Below are 19,751 nucleotides of genomic sequence, written 5' to 3'. Positions count from 1 at the left end.
AGCTTAATGGAAGCGTCGTCGGCAGCTTTGGACCTGTACGGTCCGTCTCGGTCTTTATCCTTACTTTTTTTTGGAATATCTGTAGTCGGATGGCTTACTGAAGCCATTTCGGAATACGGAGATAGAGAGCAAAAGAATTTAGCGACGAGAGCCTGAAAACAAATGGTTCGGGCATTGATCAAGGCATAAAACAGACAGCGAGGTATGTCGTGGTCTGGGCCTAAACAAGTGACGCGGTAAGAATGAAAATCTCAGTGTGGTATTTGCTTTCCACAGGCAAGGCAATTGTTAACTTTTTCTGACATGGGTTAGAGCAAGAAAAAAGAATCCCCAATGGGGTACTTAGCTTCAGAAGACTTCAGGATGATTCAATTTGTAAACGAAAAGTCAGGTAGCGGCCGACCGGCACTTGCGAACTGCTTCTGCTTCGGGCTCCTCGGCATGAAAGGCTAGTGTAATGGCATCGGCTGCCTGGTTTTATACCCCTGATGACCTGTCAGTTCTAGAGCGGCAGCATCAGACGCAGAAATACCAAGTCTCTGGTATTTGGGCTGAATGAGGGCTACCTGCAGGCAGATAACCCAAGTGTGATGACTGCAACAGTGAAACACTAACATCTTTAGTTCTATGGAGGTGGAATCTGAGTTGTCTATGTACATCCAATAAATGAAGCATACATTTCCCTTTGTTAGAATATCTTCAGAAAGAAGACAGGCAAATTAATGGACTGATTAAACACATTCTCTGAAGCTACATTTGATAAAAAGGAATGGCTGGCTTTAAGAGAAACTCTCTATGAAAAATTAGGTAAGGTGGCTGACAATATAGCCTGAATTTCAGATATTCACCTGGGCTGCTGTAATAGCAGCTGCAGAAATAGTTGCCCAAGACAAAAACTTTAAATATATTTTAGCCACTGGTTCAAAGGAAGTGTCAACACCTGTAAAAGCATTATAAGGTCCCAAGGAGGAGTAGGGGTCCTTAAATAGGTACATCCCAGTAGAAAGTTACCCTTTAGGAACTTTTAGTACAGTTAGACATGCCAGGAGTAATGATTTTTGCAATATGAGAAATGAAGTAGCAGATAACTGTACCTTGACTGTAGAATAATGCGAACATGTAAGAGCTAGAACGAGGTCTGAGAAAGGATCCAAATGGTCTCATGAGCCCAAATACAGAACCTTTTCTATTTACTCTTGTACATCTTCCTCCCAAAAGAATTGTACCAGGAAGTGAGAATGTGCAGAACCTGAGAAGAATGCCCGAATATCTAATCACTGGACGTGCAGAAACCATGCGGTCAGCTTGAAAGCTTGGATGTCCACATGAGACGGTCCAGACTGGTTAGATAGGACCCAAGGAGGTCATATTAAGTGAAGCCGCACTTTGAGGCCAAAATAGGGTAATAAGGATTGCCATGACCTTCTGTTGACATGCTTTCTGTAGAAACTTCTGGATGGGGCTAGGTGGATAAGCACAGAGGGGACGGGGGGCCAATCCTGGTTTAGAGTGGCTCTTGGTGGCTCCCCCTTTGGGGGAAATCAGGGAAAAAATGCTGCATTTGGAGTTGTGGGCGAGGCAAAAAGATTACAGCATTGCTGACCCCAGACATGGATTGAGGGACCACAACATAAGAGCTGCTCCGTCTGTCTGCTAATACATTGGACTTCCTAGAATATACGTTGCTATTAGAAAGCACCTAGACGATATTACCCACTGCCACACACTCATTGCTTCTAGACACAAAGGATAGGAACACATGTACCACAGTGCTATACTGACAGGTATATGTTGGTAATGGTCACCAGAGGAAGACCATCCTGGAATGCCCGCAACACTCAAAGACTGCTCATCGCTAGTGCACAGAGTGTGCAGATTGGCCTCTTAGGTGGATCACATGCCTTGAACTATTTTCCAAGCAATCAGCCCTCCCACCCCCAGCAGGGTCACATCCATGGTCACTGAGGTCTTGCTGGAACAGAAGGGTGGCTGTGAGGAACTTCCAGGCATGCATTCGTGATGATTCACATTTTGTAAATCTTGGTGATTTGAATGAAAAGACTTGTGGGTTTTCATCTTATTCACTATTGGACAGCCAGTGCCCACTGTAGCACACAAAATCTTGCCGGTGGTACAAACATTATAGCGGTGCCACAGACTAGAGGAACTGTAAAATCAACTTGGCTGGAGGGGAGTAAAGACAAGAGTTGTGAGACTCTGCTAGCCACTTCTTAACTTGTAAGGTTGCAGCCTTCTTTTGGAATGGTGGCACATTGGGAATTTTTTTTTGACATTACTGTGAAAGGATGGGGGAAAGAGAATAACAGCCTCTAGTAATTACAGTCTGCACCCAGACATCTTTGATGTTAAGACATCCAGGCTTCCAGGTGCACAAATAACTGCCGCCAGAGTGCAGCAGTCAATCCTTCAGGACATCTGATGAAGCTTCTTGGCAAACGGACCTCCTCCGCCACATGGATGATGTCTACCATTGGAATTCTCTCCTATGCTCCAGTGAAATTGATTTCCATATGAATCCTGGGAAATGTCTTGTGATTTTTTGAAACCACATCTTCCTACTACCTTTCTGTTTTTTAGAAAAGGTCCTCTCTGCAGTAGAAAAACATGTTCTTATCACGGGGACAGGGTTCTCCCATCCTGTTCACTCCGGGAGAGAATCTCTAACTTTGGACCCAAGCAGAGTCAACGCATGAAAAGCAGCACCGATGAGACACATCCTGAACCTTAACACAGACGAGGCAATAAGAGACCTGGGGACCCAGGTAGATAGTAATCACTCCTTTGACAAAAGACATCCTGAACCTTAACGCAGACGAGGCAATAAGAGACCTGGGGACCCAGGTAGACAGTAATCTCCCCTCAGACAATCATATTGCCAAAGTAGTTAGGAAATCCTTCTATGTGGCCCATCTAATTACAAAGGGGTTCACATCTAGAAATGAAGAGGTTATAATGCCCCTCTACTCATCATTCATCAGACCCATCAGAGAGTACAATGCCCCATTTGGATGTACCTCATAAGACACTTCCAACAGCTGGAAAGACCACAAAAGTACCTCAACAAGAGGATTACTGGTCTCAAACATATGTCCTATGCAGCCTGACTGGAAAAACACTGGCTGTACTAAGTGGTACATCGCTTACTCAGAAGTGATTCTCTGCCTGACTTACAAAGCCATGTCCAACTCAGAATTGATGGACATGCTCCACCTAAAAGAAATCCAAGTAACTGCGAGCCACGTGCTCTAGTGAGCTAAACCTCACCACAACAATAAATAGAATATGCTGGAGGGATAGATTCCTGTCACAGACTCCCCATGCTTTGGAACAAAATTCCTAACTACATTAGGCAGAGCCCCTCACTAACACTCAAGAGAAGCCTTGACGAGTGGATGGGTAACAGAAAATACACCCCTGGGATCACTTCATTGGCTCTGCTTGACACAGCCTCAGTCAATTTATCAATGGGGTGGTGAAAGCAGACACTCTGGCTAGGCTTATAAATGCCCTCTGGCAGATAGCCTAGTATCAACCTATGAAAGGCTTCAAGAAACTGCATAATCTCATCCGGGCATGCCTCTGAACCCCAATGCCTGAACCTATGGCTCTTGAAACGCCCTTTGTGACACTACAGATCAAACTCATGGAGGTGTTTGGACAGGTATGGAAGGGTGGCCAGTTGGGAAGACCGTTTTCTTGTCCGCTGCAGTCATGGACCCCAAAAGGGACTTGGAAACAATTTGGTAAAGTCCTTTTGAAACCTTAAGTACTCCAAATAATTCAGGTACTCCAAATAATTCAGGGATCAAAGAGCAAAGGTCAACACAAATTTGTTTCTCAAATCTGTCCAAGGCCCTAGAGTCTCTGTTAAGGGCAAAGACAGAACTTTGCTTGGCAAGTTGATTTTTAGTGGCTGCTGCCACCACCTTAGCATCGACTGGGGGGGGGGGGTTCCAGTGTGCATGTTTTTTGGTTATAACTAGGTATTTATCTGCCTTTTTGGTGATGGGTTCTGTCGCATCCAGATCCTTCCTTGCCAAATAGGAAACCAGATCCACTATTTTGTTATCTGGGGGAAGGGGGAGACCACCCAGGAAGTAACTGAACCACTTCCAAAAGCCTTGAGAAGCAATTACTCCTTCTGGAAAGTGCTTTGGAAGACCAACCACCTTTCTACCTCAGAAGCTAGAGGATCTCCTCAATTAACACATCTTCAAGGGGCAACTTGGGCGACCCCTCCCTTTCAATGAAGTAAGTGTCTTCTGTTAGTGACTCCTACAGGATGTCAATGTGCCGCCTCTTGTACTAATGCTTACAGGGATCTTCCACAGTGGGTAATGCAGGGAACACTAGTCTTCGGGGAGTCCTTGATAAGGACTGTTTCAAGACTGGAAAAGACCAGCTGCCCTGATAGGACAGAATGAGCAGGCTCAGTACCCAGGGCGGACAACTGCAGAGGGGGAGGACCCGAGTTGGGATTGCAAGGATGTCCTATCCCCAAAGTGGTAAAAAGAAACCAAGGGAGATCTTAGAAGTACCCTAACAGCAGCCAAAGCCACTGGACTAGGATAGCCCAGAGAGCCACTCTGACCTTGTCTTGAAGCAGAAATCAGAACTAAGCCATCTAACGTTGAAGCCTTGAGTTGGAAGAAACAGTTCTAAGAGTTTAACAGTTGAGCCCCCACCCTCGGATCCAACATTGAGGCTAAGGCTCCAAGATCCCTCCGGCTCAAAGAGTTGGCGCTGGCTGGATCAGACAAGATGCAAGAGTGTAAGAGTACCAAAACGTCTCATCGGACAATCCTGGAAGTCTCTGATCCAATGTATTCGAAGCAGAGGGGTGGAGCAACAATAGGGATCTGGGACAGTCCATATCTCAGAGGTACAAAAGGAGATTGAGCAATTCTGTCCACATATGCTTTAGGCAGGTTCCCAATACTCCTAAAGGATGAAGTAGACATGGGTCTCAAAGCCCTACATGACTTGCAGAAATGGGGAATGCATTGCCTTCAAAAAGGCAAATTAGAGGATGAACAAGTCAGCTCAGAAAATGTAGTTGGATCGGAGTTCTGAACTTTTGCAGGTGGAGCCAAAGCTGGAGCAGTGTGACGAGAGTGGTCAGGTAATGGTTCCTTGGCTCCTTAGATTTTTCAGCTGCCATTTAAAATGTCTTTTCCCCTTTGTCGCCCATTTAGGTTTATCTGCGGGACTTGGCAGAAGGGGCAGCTCCAGACACAGAACAGAAAGAAGGAAGCAAATTTAATACTATCTGAACTCCTTTGACCAAAGCTCCAAGATTAAACTTAGCAAACATCAATCTTAGCCAAGGTGAGGACAGCTCTTGTACAGTATTCACAATCTGAATGAGCACTGGCATTGGGGATTTATCTTCAAGGTGAGCAGTTCCTAGGCAGTATTCACAATCTGAATGAACATCGGCATTGGGGATTTATCTTCAAGGTGAGCACAGTTCCTAGACAGTATTCACAATCTGAATGAAGACTGTGCATTGGGGATTTATCTTCAAGGTGAGCAGTTCCTAGACAGTATTCACAATCTGAATGAAGACTGGGCATTGGGGATTTATCTTCAAGGTGAGCAGTTCCTAGACAGTATTCACAGTCTGAATGAGCATTGGGGATTTATCTTCAAGGTGAGCACAGTTCCTAGAAAGTATCCACAATCTGAATGAGCACTGGCATTGGGGATTTATCTTCAAGGTGAGCAGTTCCTAGACAGTATTCACAATCTGAATGAGCACTGATGTTGGGGATTTATCTTCAAGGTGAGCAGTTCCTGGACAGTATTCACAATTTGAAGGAGCACTGATGTTGGGGATTTATCTTCAAGGTGAGCAGTTCCTGAACAGTATTCACAATTTGAATGCACATCGGCATTGGGGATTTATCTTCAAGGTGAGCAGTTCCTGTACAGTATTCACAATTTGAATGCACATCGGCATTGGGGATTTTATGGCTGCAGGAGGAGCTTGAGCTACTTCAAGTCTGAACTCTACAGCAGCAAAAGCCACCTGTGGTAATACAGGATTTGGACACGATTTTGGGTAAGGGGAGCAGCTTGAGTTATGGATCCCAAGTCTGAAAAGTGGCCAAAATCAGATTAGAGGTCGTATCTGAAGCCCATCAGTTAATGGATGGGAAAGACATCAGATCATAATAACTCTGCAGTCATGAGCTTTAATCTGGGTATGCTATACTCAATGTTCTACAGAGTTCTGCACTTCATGAGTCTGCTGATGTGCTCACAGAATTATCTGCGACAGTGTAACATTTAAAAATAATTCATCACATCAAAAAGCGAACATGCTTCGCAGAGCTGTTACTGTTAACAGGTACTACAGCTGACATTAACCGTAAGACCAAGGAGTGACTGAAAACACTACCTTTGAAAGTAATCTTTCTATGGAGAGTGTACACATCTTTGCACCCCATCAATACAAGGTAACAACCCAATCTGCACCTGCTTGCACTGTATAAAATGTTAATATCAGAGCTCTACCAATGACAGTGCTATATTAGGAAATCTCTAGAAGCAGGGGATGTCCCTGCTTGCACTGTATAAAATGTTAATATCAGAGCTCTACCAATGACAGTGCTATATTAGGAAATCTCTAGAAGCAGGGGATGTCCCTGCTTGCACTGTATAAAATGTTAATATCAGAGCTCTACCAATGACAGTGCTATATTAGGAAATCTCTAGAAGCAGGGGATGTCCCTACTATATAAAACCTAATAGTAAATATTAACGTATATGCTGGATACCCATTTTGTTTTCATTTCATTTCATATTTCATGAAATCATCACATTTGATTTTATGAGCAGAAGAGTACTAGAGAAGGAAAGCTAGTAGCAAACAAAGTGCAGTCAGGGATTAAAACATTCTGTAAGAGTGAGTGCAACTGTCTGTGCTTGCAAGTTGCGTACCTTTGGAGTAGCCTGGGTACATTCTAGGTATTTTTAAGTGTGAGAAGCCTGAAAACAGATTAAATGAGTACAGCAATAACACATCTGTTGATGAGATTTAGAAGAGCTGCAGTTTAGCAAGTACTGCAGATGGGTATACGAGGCTAGGAAGAAATATTGTATGTTTCTGCAATTTTGGTTCATTCGGTGAGTAAACTATGTAAATGTCAATCTATTCTGTTTTTTGGATCACATTGCTAACATGCCGATCAAATTTCAGGTCTTTATCACGCAATCAAAATCTGCAATTCTATACATAACTTTCTACCACCTCTGCATGGGATAATACAATTATTTGGCCTGTAGTTTACCAGAATAATGAGGTGCCACCTTTGTGAAGGGGATGACGCAGACAGATATCAGTCATGAAAAGGGAGTCACTAACAAAATTGATCACCAGGTAGACAATACCGTCTAGCCAGCACACACAAGTATCCTGTTATGGAAATTACCTAAGCAAGGGGTGTCTTAAGTCTGAGGAGAAGTTTTCAAAGTAAGTAACAGATAACATACATGTTGAATGAAGCTGAGGTTATAGTTCACCTGGGAAGAGGCATGTTTGGAGCAAGTCCCCCACATTTGTACAGCATTTATTACATTTACAATTACTTAAACGAACATCCACAGCTCTGGAGAATAAGGGTCAAACTCATTGTTCCCCAACATCTAGATATTTAGAATGGCCTAAATAAGATGACCAGGAACAAACAGCTAGCTTAAGTACATGTATTAAACAGATCATAGTTTTTGACAAGGAGAGCGAAATCAGAGTTTGAGATGAGGAAGGAAAAGTCAGTAGAGTTAGCACAACGTTTATAAAAAAGATTCAATAAGAAGGAAAGGAAGCATACGCCAGCGTAACAAGCACTGCTTACCTTTGGAGCTTGCGGAGTCTTTGGCTTCTGAAGAAATCTTGTGATCTCAGCCTTCTCTGCTTTAACTCTCTACAAAACAAAAAAATACATGCACTCAAACTGATCAGTTACAAATGAACTCTAAAATCTCCCAATTCCTTTTCTTGAATGATTTTAGTCTACATACGGCCGAATATCCAGAGAACAGTGCATAAAAATGCATACTAGTAAAGTTTCAGCACACCAACTATTAAGCATACAGCATTCACCAAGGGAGAACATGCCTGTAAGCAGGATACACTATTAAAGTTTCTGCCTAGCTAATTCAAGCCAGAGTGAAATCAAAAATTCAATGCTAGCATTCATAAAAACTTACAAAAAAAACTTACAAGTAAAACATGATTCTGAAAGACAGTCTGCAGTGAGTAACTTATGATTTCCACTTCTACTATCCCATGCTCAGCACAATGCCTAATCTGCAGCTTCAGCAGTCAGGACGCAAACGCCTAATCTGCAGCTTCAGCAGTCAGGACGCAAACGCCTAATCTGCAGCTTCAGCAGTCAGAAGGACGCCTAATCTGCAGCTTCAGCAGTCAGGACGACGCCTAATCTGCAGCTTCAGCAGTCAGGACGACGCCTAATCTGCAGCTTCAGCAGTCAGGACGACGCCTAATCTGCAGCTTCAGCAGTCAGGACGACGCCTAATCTGCAGCTTCAGCAGTCAGGACGACGCCTAATCTGCAGCTTCAGCAGTCAGGACGACGCCCACGCCTAATCTGCAGCTTCAGCAGTCAGGATGACGCCCACGCCTAATCTGCAGCTTCAGCAGTCAGGATGACGCCCACGCCTAATCTGCAGCTTCAGCAGTCAGGACGACGCCCATGCCTAATCTGCAGCTTCAGCAGTCAGGACGACGCCCATGCCTAATCTGCAGCTTCAGCAGTCAGGACGACGCCCATGCCTAATCTGCAGCTTCAGCAGTCAGAAGGACGCCCATGCCTATCTGCAGCTTCAGAAGTCAGAATCATGTCCCTGCCAATCTGTAGCTTCAGTAGCAGAATCACACCCATGCCCCTGTTGCACAAATTATGACATCAGGTGTCACAACAGGAAGGTATGACTGGCAAAGAACATATAATACTTCTACTTCCAATAACTGAATGACCAGACATGACAAGAAAAGGTTAATAAAATAATTACCCTGTTCTACAGAAAACATTCCAGAATGTGTGCGTGGATGGGGGGGGGGTGGGTGTAGCAAGCACCCGCTGCACATGGCCTTCGCACTGATCAAAAGACAGCAATTGTGTGATTCATCTCACTCAGAAAATCCTGTTACAGAAAACCTCTGAGAAAATTCCCTAAAAGAAAATCTGGAGGAAAAAAACCATTAACCAAGGCCACAAAAAAGCAGACTCCAGAAAACAAGAGGATGGCAAGTGAGATCCAAACTCTGGGAACTTTTAGTTATGTACTTACCATAACGATAGATGTATGTGATCCATCCCGCCTACATTCATAACTGATGGGCTCGGAGCAGAGAATCAGCTCAGACTCGGCCGATACACTAGCACGAAGTCTCTCATTGGCTGGGCCAACCCCTTATCCCAGGATGCACCACGCCCAAACCCCCAGATCTTGTTTGCACCACAACAACTCATCCACATGTACCAATCCATCAAGGAGACACATGGAACGGAGAGAAGCAAAAAAAAAAAAAAAATACCTTCCCTGAAACTACACAACAGTGTTTCCTCCAGATCCAACAGGTAGGAGGGGGAAGGAGGGCGGGTACGTAAGAATGTAGGCGAGCTGGATCACATACATCTATCGTTATGTTAAGTACATAACTAAAAGATGTAATGCGATCCTATCTCGCCTACATTCATAACGGATGGGACAGCGTCCCTAGCACCTAGATCCTGGGAGGCTCACTGGAAAACACTCCTGAGCACTGTGGAACCAAAGGACGCCCGACCCCTAAACGCCACGTCCAGTTTGTAATGAGAAATAAATGTATGTGGAGAAGCCCAAGTGGCTGCTGCACATATCTCATCCACAGACAGTCTGGTGTGGAAGGCCACTGAAGTTGCCATAGCCCTAGTAGAATGCGCTCTAACTGGAAGTGGAAGGTCCCTTCCTGTTGATGCATAAATAAATGAAACACAATCCCTAATCCACCTAGCGATAGTGGTCTTAGTTACTGCTTTGCCAATCCTGTTATCCACAAAGGCCACAAACAACTGGTCTGATTTCCTCTGCTGCTGTGTCCTAAGTAAAACCTCAGTTGTCTATGCGCATCCAACTGATGAAGTCTGTATTCTGCCTTGTTGGAAAATTTCGGAAAGAAAACTGGTAGCTCTATAGATTGTTGCAGACAAAGAGCAGAAGAAACCTTAGGAAGAAATGACTGATTTAATCTTAGAGATACTCTATCCTTATGAAAGATCAGATAAGGAGGCTTGACAGAAAGGGCTTGAAGCTCCGAAACCCTTCTGGCTGAAGTAATAGCTACCAATAAGGCAGTCTTTCCAAGATAGGAATTTTTGCTCACAAGTGGCCGCCGGCTCGAAGGGATGAGACGTCAAGGCTCCTAGAACCACATTCAAATCCCATGGCAAAACAGGTTGCGACACCGGGGGGGGGGGGGTGAAGCAACCAAGCTCCCTTGAGAAAGGCCTTACACAACTTATGACTCATGAATGAAGGCTCAAAGGCAACATGATAATTAGAAATCGCTGCCAATTGGACTTTAAGCGTGGAGACAGTGGAACCCTGTCTAAAAAGAGTTGCCAAAAAATCTAAAACTGAGGACACCGGGGCTGTCAGAGGGTCAAGTTTGTGCTGCTGGGCCCAAATGGCAAACCTTTTCCATTTATTAGAATATATCTCCTTAGTGGAAGCTCTGTGGGAAGAAGACAGAATCCGGACCACCTCAGGCGAAAGGATATGCTGTCTGACTAAGGTCTGAAGTGGAGCAGCCAAGCCGCTAGCTTGAGAGTTCGCAAAGATGGATGGGCCTGACCCGACTGAAGAGACAGGAGGGTCTGGAACTGGGTCCAGAATTCAAGGACCCTCCACTGCACACTTCCGAAGGAAGGGAAACCAAACTTGGCGGGGCCAGTGTGGTGCGATCAAAATCATGCTGCTTCCCAAGCAGATCGCCTTCTAAATCACCTTTGGCAGTAGAGGGACCGGAGGGAAGGCGTAGAGCAGACAGGAGGGCCAATTGTGGACTAGAGTGTCCCTGGGTGACTCCCCCTGGGGGGGGGGGGTCAGGGAGAAGAAATTGCTGCACTTTGCATTCCAGGGGCTGGCGAAAAGGTCGCAGCAGGGAAACCCTCACTTGGAGAAGATCCGAGCCGCTACTTGGTCGTTCAGGGACCACTCGTGAGGCATCAGAATAACTCTGCTCAGCCTGTCTGCTATCACATTGGACTTCCCCGGAATGTGCGTTGCCACTAGAAATCTCTGGGAAGCGATCGCCCAATTCCACACTCTCATGGCTTCTCTGCAAAGAGGATAAGACCTGGTTCCTTCCTGCTTGTTCAGGTACCATACCACCACCATATTGTCTGAGAAGATTGCGATGGTACCCTTGGGAAGAGAGCTGTGAAGTGCCTGCAACGCTAGAAGCGCTGCCCTAATTTCCAGAACATTGATATGCAAGTGGGTTTCGTGACCTTGCCACGTGCCTTGAACCGTCCTGCCCAGATAATGCCCCCACCACCCTATCTGGGAGGCATCCGTGGTCACTGTGGCAATGGAGGAGGGGGGCAGATGAATCGCCCCTTGTTCAGGTTGGAGGAGAGGAGCCACCAACGAAGATGTCGCTGGCACGTTTCCGTGATGAGAATTGGGTAGGACAATGGCAGTTCTTCGTATGACCACTGGGTCGACAAGAGCCATTGAAAAATTTGCATGTGCAATCTTGCCAGAGGAACCAGAAGAATGGAGGCTGCCATCTATCCCAAAAGCTGAAGGACCATCCTGGCTGGGGCTTTCCATCGGGGCAGTAAGGCTAGGACTTGGTCCTGTAGTATCTTTATCCTCTCTGTTGGAAGGAATGCTCGCATCTCTACAGAGTCTAGCTCTGTGCCTATAAAGGCAACACGCTGGGATGGCAGCAATACAGACTTTTCCTAGTTGAATACAATTCCTAATAGATGCCCCAACTCCATGGTAGCACTCATGGCTCGAGTAAGAAGATGCCTGGTGGGGGCGGTGAGGAGCCAGTTGTCTAGATACGGAAACACCTGGAATCCCAGATGTCTCAGGTGAGCTGTCACCACTGCCAGATATTTGGTAAACACCCTGGGGGCTGTGGGGAGACCAAAGGGCAGGGCCCGGAACTGGAAGTGACCGGCTCCTAAGCGGAAGCGTAAATGGAACCTGGACGCTCTGTTTATCTTGATGTGATAATATGCGTCCTTGAGATCGATGGAGCACATCCATACTCCTTTTTCCAGCAATGGGAAAATGGATTGCAACGCAACCATCCGGAACTTGGACTTCTTTACGAAGCAGTTTAGGCGGCTGAGATCCAGAATGGGTCTCAAGTCCCCTGTTCTTTTCGGCACCAAAAATAACCTCGAGTAAGTTCCTAATCCGGTCTGGTCTGCAGGGGACTGGCTGGATGACTCCCTTTTAGAGCAGCTTTGCGACCTCTATAGCTGCTTGATCCCGTTGACTGGGTGGCACGTCCGGGATTTTCCTTGACGGTGGGGGGGGGGGCGGATAAAGGGGATGGTGTAACCTCCGGCAATGATACGAAGCACCCACTGATCCTGAGTGATGGAACCCCAGGCGCTTGGATGCTCCGAGAATCTACCCCCGACTGGTTCCGGAGACTCACAGTCGGGCAAGTCCCTCAGGGATACTGGAAGGAGGAACCACGACAGGATTCGCGGTCTCCTGAGTTGTGGGGGCTGCCGCCTCTAGGGCGACGTCTTCCAGAATAATCCCCCCCTCTGCCTCTGGAAGGGGGGTCACTCTGATGGGCAGGGAAAGACTTTTGGGACTTTCTGAACCACATCTTTCCTCCCCTCTGAGCCTTGGGATAAGGTCTAGAGGGAAGCGAAAAACGGGCCCCAACGGCAGACAAAGTCTTACCCTCCTGCTCACATCTAGTGAGTGTGTCTTTCACCTTGGGTCCAGAGAGAAAGGACCCATCGAATGGAGTGTCTGTAAAGGAAGACTTGAACGCCTCCGCAAAGTGACACAAGCGCATCCAGGCTTGCCTCCTAAGGGCTACGCCCGAACTCGCTGCCCTACCCACCCCTTCGGCTGCATATGATATGAGCCTCATGGACGAGTTAACAATCGACGAAAGGGTAGACAACTGGGCGTTGACAGACTGCGTCAAAGCCTCAGGCACGTTACCCGACAGGGTATCTCCCAACTCCTTTATGAGATCCCTTTGGAGCCTCGTAAAGTGACACAAATAAATTCAGTGACCGCAGAGTAAAGGTCGCTGAAGTCAGGGTATGCTTACCGTACCTATACATGTTCCTGGACTCCTTGTTAGGAGGATGGAAAGATGTAGATGCCTCTGCCACATCCTGCTGGGTGGCAGACGCCACCACCATAGCACCAATCGGAACTCCCTTGGTTAGAAACTCCTTGCCAGGGGGTGCGGATAAAAACTTGTTGGGGCGAGAAGGAACTGGCTCCACAGAATCAGGGTGTTCCCACACCCTTCGACAAATAAGGTCCAATAACTCATCGAAGTGTGGTGACACCCAGGAGGCGGAGGGTTGGGCTCCGAAGGCCTTGAGGAAGACTGACTCCTCAGCGGAAGGGGTTTTGGATGGCCAGTCGTCCCTCTGTATCAAGATCTCCAGGATATCGGAGAACGAGACAGTCAGACGACGACTTAGGGGACCCTTCCGCATCATCAAGGTCGGTGTCCGAGGTGACAGACTCATCTGGGGAATCTATGTGCTTCCTCTTGCACGTTTTCCTGGGGGGTTCTTCAGGCACGGACTCTGAAGGCCCCTCGGAAAACAGGGGACCACACAAGGAGGAATCCTCAGGCCTAGGAGCCGTGCTGTCCGAAGACAGGGGGGCACCAGAAGCTCTAGTTGCCGCATCTAGGGAAGGAGTCGCAGATTCAGGTGAAGTCACTAGAGACTTGGCCAGCGCGCTCCTCATAGCCTCGAAGGCGGGCCCACCAGAATCTGAAGAAAGGCCAGTCTCTGAGACCATGACTGGGGTCGGGGTTCCCCTAGCCGAGGCGCCAAGTGGGAGACTCCGGGCCGAAACCAGAAGCCCCGACAAATCCCCTTCGGGCCCGGCTGAGGACACCCGAGAACCGAAACCTCTGGAAGGAACAGAAAGGGTTGGAGCCGAAGTCGGTGCCGAAAGACTAGCAGTGGGTCTCGGAACCGACTCAAGGACTTCACCAGACTCTACAAACTCCGGCTCCGACAACATCAATGCTGTCGGAGGAGGAAGAAACTGTATCGAAAGGGCTGGCTCTGGAGCCGACTGAGCCGGAGCCGAAAATAATTTAGATAAGACAGGTGACTGGAGGAGCCTCCGGACCACCCTATCTAAATCCGAATCTGATAGCCTGGAGGACCTGGAGGAAACAGAAGGGGGCCAAGAAACTTTTTCTATCGGCTCTGAGACAAAGCTAGGAGGCCGGCTCCGAATCAGCTCCAAAAGAATCGGAGCCGAAGCAGACTCTACCAGAACAGAGACTCCTTTTGGCACAGACTGTTCAGGAGCCGACGAAACCGACCCCAGAGCAGAAACACTCTCCTGCGGCTCCAAGACCAATGGAGCAGAGGAAGGAGACCCAGATTTAGATCCTCTATCCTGCGGCTCCAAGACCAGTGGAGCCGAGGAAGGGGACAGAGTACCTGATCTCTCATCCCGAGACTCCAAGACCAGTGGAGCCGAGGATGAAGACAAAGATTTAGCTCTTTTTGCAGGCGGCTCCGACGGACTTGTCTGAACCGAAGACTTATTTCCCTTAGATTTTGAGGTGGGAGAAGACAAAGCTTCTTCGAAGGCTGGCTTGATCAAACCCTTCAGGATAAGCTTATTTTTTCTCTCCTGTAGGACACGAAAGGAGAAAGCATGGCAAACACTGCAAGATTCTTGCAAGTGTTTAGCCCTTAGACAATAAACACAGACTGCGTGACCATCTGTCAACGTCACCTTGTAACTGCATTTTGTACATTTTTTAAAGCCCGATGGCTTATGTTCCTTTTCTTTGCCAGACATACTAACACTCTAAACACACTCAACACACAAGGAGGGAAGGTAGGGAAGAGCTCTAACTTAAACGCTCGCCGACAAGAAATAGGGCAAAGGCCCTCTAACTTAAATGGGCCTAGCCCACCAAACAGAAGGAATCACCACAACAATCCAAAAAAACAAACAGTCAATCACAAGGGTACTAAACAACAAGATAGCTATTAAAATAGCTGGGTATAAAATGTAAGCTAACTGCAAAAAAAACGACCAAAAAGGCCAAAATAGAAGGGTACTTAGCCACAGCCAAGTCGAGACCACGTCGTTACTCTAGGAACGGCAAACGAGATCTGGGGGGGGGGGTTGGGCATAGTGCATCCTGGGATAAGGGGTTGGCCCAGCCAATGAGAGACTTCATGCTAGTGTATCAGCCGAGTCGGAGCAGATTCTCGGCTCTGAGCCCATCAGTTATGAATGTAGGCGAAATAGGATCGCATTACATCTACTGATCAAGCAACACTGGTTGCCAACGGTTTTAAGGGACCAAATGCACAACACTCAAATGTCCAGAACAGCAGGATCCTGAAACAGCCACATGCCTTGTGGTGCAGCTTTTGATAGCATCAGTTAAATGGCAGTTGGACATCTAAAAGGAGAGAATATACTGCAGTTACTCCATGCCATATCTAGATTATTCTTATACAATATTTGGTTTTCTGAACAGATACGTTTTACCACAAAACTGTGCGTTTATTCTCACCACTCAATGGTTGCGAAAGCATTACAAGTATCCTCTACAAGAATTACCTACAGCTCTGAAAAGGAAACATCTGCACATTTTTCCACACTGCCATTGTTCAAACTTGTGTGTAGCCAATTGGAAATAAATGATGTAGCTACCTTTCTAGGCACATGACAGTATTCAAAAGCTCAGCATGTAATATCAGTAACAACTCCCACTAAAGGATTCCTGTTGGCCTGAAAGCTCAAGAAATTGTCAGTGAACAAACAATTTCTTAATTAATTTTTTTCTCTCATACAAGGGATGAGCAGACAGGTGTCCTTCAGGTCTTAGGAGATTAAAAGGCTCTCAGCGATGATGAAAGGAGGATCTTTAAATTTAGTATTTTGAGTTTGGTGACTTATTCAACTTTTGACCAATCTGGACAGATCTAAGAAGTTGCCAGGTCCTGTCCTCCACCTTTGCAATGAAGTGTCAGCTGCCTGTCAGGTGCCAGGATCCGCCACATAACACATGCAATCAGGTCACTCCACAATAAGTACAAATATGACACTGTCATTGTCCATGTTGGTGTGAGTGATCTAGGACGTACCTCCCTGGACTACATGAAAAGACATGGAGCTCTCCGATCTTGTATCCCAGGCAGGTATGACCCTAACCCTGAGTAGCATCCTGCCATCACCCAGAATGATACCACAGTACAAAAACAATTGGCTAAGCTTCTGGTGTCATTCTAAGGGGATCCAGTATTTGTCTGCCTGGGATGACATGACAGACCGTTCACAATGCTTTGCCAGAGATGGCCTGCACCTGTCGCATTTAGGATTCCGGATACTGGCTAAGGCTCTTGCCACCCCATAGTGCCTTTTATAGGCAAGGTTCAAATTACAAATTCACCACCGTAACAGGTACAAGCAAGCAAAATCTGAGGGTAATGCTACTCAATGCTTAAAGTCTAAACCTCAAAATGCACTCACTCACTCGAGGCACTCCTTAAAATGGAGAACATGGACATATGTGCAGTGACAGAGACATGGTTCAAAGCTCCAGAGAGCACCCCTGCATTACCAGGCTTCAATTCATACCACACCTTTCGGCCACCTAACCCAGAAAGGAGTACTAAAGGCGGAGGCGTGTCCATATTCATTAAGGATATCCACACCTCCAGGCTAGTTGCACGGCATAATGCATCCGAGATTATCCAAGTGCAACTAACTCTGGGCAAGACCGCAATCCAAATTGTAGCTTGCTACAGACCCCCCACCATGCCCCAGGATTCACACTCCTCATTTCTTGATGCACTGGAAAGTATTAGGGTACAACCCAACAGCCTAATAATGGGCGATTTCAACTACCCCACCATTAACTGGAAAAACTACTCCTGTACCAACTCTTTTGCTGAACGTTTTCTAGAATTCATAAATTCCAACGCCTTGGATCAACTTATTCACACCCCCACCAGGGGCAGCAATATCCTAGACTTGGTCATTACCAACATGGGAAACCGGTGTTCCACACCAGAGGTCAATCCTCGTTGGTCAGATCCAACCACAAGCTAATCAGCCTAGACATCCACATCCCACCCCCAGCCCCCAATTAGGGAAACCATCGTAAAAAACTTCTCCAAAGCCAACTTCACACTTCTTAAGACAGAAATGGCAAACTTCATGACACCCATGCAGACTGACAATAGAGGTATGACTGCCGAATCCTACACAAATGCACTTTATAAGCACTTACACGAGTGCATGGATCATGCTATCCCTAATAGAACCAGATGTTATCCTCCAAAAAAAGGAAGCCAATCTGGTGGTCCTCTGCCATAAACTCTACAACAGAAGAAAGAAACTGTTGCAAAAAAAAAAAAGAGTAAAATCCCATGACTGGAGGAACTCCCTGGTAAACATCAGTAAGTAGCGGAGATCCCTCATAAAATCCTCCAAAGCTAGCTACGAAAACAAATTTGCCACCGACTCTAAAGACAACCACAAAGCATTCTATAGCTATGTCAAAAATCTAAATGGGAACACTCAGATCTGCTCTGAGTTACAGCACAATGGCACTAAATATACAGAACCAACTGATATTGCCAACATCCTAGCAGATAGGTTTAGTGCTAACTTTACTCCCCTCTCACCCCCTAGAGGGCCCATCTCTATACTAGAAGAATGCAAAGTTCCTATAATCACGGCTGCACAGGTAAAAAAACACACTCTCCAAAGCCAAGAATACAGCATCCATGGGACGTGACAATATCCCAGGCTGCGTTCTACATGAACAACAGAATGAACTGGCACCCTACCCAAGTACCATGTTCAATCATAGCCTCACCTCAGGCTTTGTACCCACTGAATGGCACACCGCGACGGTTATCCCACTCCACAAAGGGGGAGCCACTACGGACTCCGGGAACTACCGCCCCATTAGCCTGACGAGCCTGGTCTGCAAGGCCATGGAACGCATCATCGTGGAACTCAAAGACATTGGTAATCTCCAAACTCTGGACCCTACCCAGTTTGAATTTGTAAAAGGCAGATCATGTCTCCTAAACCTAATTGACTTCTTTGAAGCAGTCACCAAAGCCATAGATGAGGGTAAAATGGTTCACACAGCTTATAGAGATCTCGCCAAGGCTTTCGACACCATCCCCCACTCTGGAATTATAGATACTCCACTAAACTAGGTATAAATTCCTATGTCACAAGATGGGTTGCTCACGGACAGAACTAGCTCACGGACAGACCCCACACTATGAAAGTAGCGGATTCCAAATCCGGCATCAGACCTGTGACAAGTGGAGTACCACAGGGTTCAGTCCTGGGTAATCTCCTGTTTGGTATCTACTTCTCTGAAGTGCAAGCCAACACAGAAGGTCTTTGGCGAACAAAGTTTGCAGATGACTGCAAACTAGGAGCCATAATCGAAACTCCTAATGATGTGGACAAACTACAAAAGGGCCTCACTAAGACAGATACCTGGTGTCAAAGCCATGGCCTGAAGCTCAATGCCAAAAAGTGGATGGTCAACCCCTTTGGTAAAAACTCTGTACCCATGAACTACCACATAGCTGGTAGTCTACTTAATGCCGGATATGTGATGAGACCTTGGGACACAGGTGGACAGTAGTCTCTCCTTTGATAATCACATTGCCACAGTGGTCAGGAAATCCTTCTACGTGGCTCATCTCATCACAAAAGGATTCTCATCCAGAAAAAGAGGTCATTGTTCCCCTCTACTCATCACTCAGACCCATTAGAGAGTACAACGCCTCTTTTGGTATGTACCTCACAATACATCTACAACAACTGGAAAGACCACAGAAATACCTCACAAAGAGGATTACTGGCCTCAAGCAGATGCCCTATGCAGACAGTCTCAAAAAACTACAGCTTTACTCCATCGCATATCGCCTACTCAGGGGTGATCTCTGCCTAACATACAAAGCTATGTCAAACCCAGAGCTGTTGGACATGCTCCACTTAAAGAAATAGCAATCCCTCCGAGCTACACGCTCTAGGGACCTAAACCTTATCACCACAATAAACAGAACATGCTGGAGGGATAGATTCCTGTCCCAGAGACTTCCCATACTCTGGAACAGACTACCCATCTATGTCAAACAGAGCTCCTCATTAGCACTCAAGAAAAATCTCGATGACTGGATGGGAAATGGGAAATTCACCCCGGGGATCACTTCTGTGGCTCTGCTCGACAGGGGCACAGGAAAATAATTTTCTAGGGTGGCGAAAGCCAGGGTACTTTTTTGGCTAGGCTTGTATGGGCCCTAGGGCCGATAGCCTAGTACCTACCTATGAACCTATGAAAAAAAATTGTATTTGAATGACTTGGACAGTTAATTACATGTGATACAGTGGTAGAAGCAATTCTAAGGATACAGAGGTCTGGCCACAAGGGACCTGGGCATGACTAAAAGGGTAGAAGGGCTC

The 19,751-nt window shown here is 46.5% G+C and overlaps 1 protein-coding gene across 3 annotated transcripts in view; it reads right to left on the bottom strand.

The window, feature by feature from the left end:
• CHAF1A (chromatin assembly factor 1 subunit A) overlaps positions 1 to 19,751 on the bottom strand; it is a 1,619,257-nt gene that overhangs the window by 1,123,493 nt on the left and 476,013 nt on the right. For all 3 annotated transcript variants that reach the window (XM_044090585.1, XM_044090587.1, XM_044090586.1), the window contains one exon: positions 7,881 to 7,949. In XM_044090585.1, the coding sequence (XP_043946520.1) occupies positions 7,881 to 7,949 (69 nt within the window). The remainder of the gene's footprint in view (positions 1 to 7,880; positions 7,950 to 19,751) is intronic.

This window comes from Protopterus annectens, chromosome 13.part0 (assembly GCF_019279795.1).
Source record: "Protopterus annectens isolate FY-2018-M chromosome 13.part0, PAN1.0, whole genome shotgun sequence".
NCBI classification, from domain to species: Eukaryota; Metazoa; Chordata; order Ceratodontiformes; family Protopteridae; genus Protopterus; species Protopterus annectens.
Note: the sequence above shows the minus strand (reverse complement) of the source record. Positions and strands in the feature narration are given on the sequence as shown.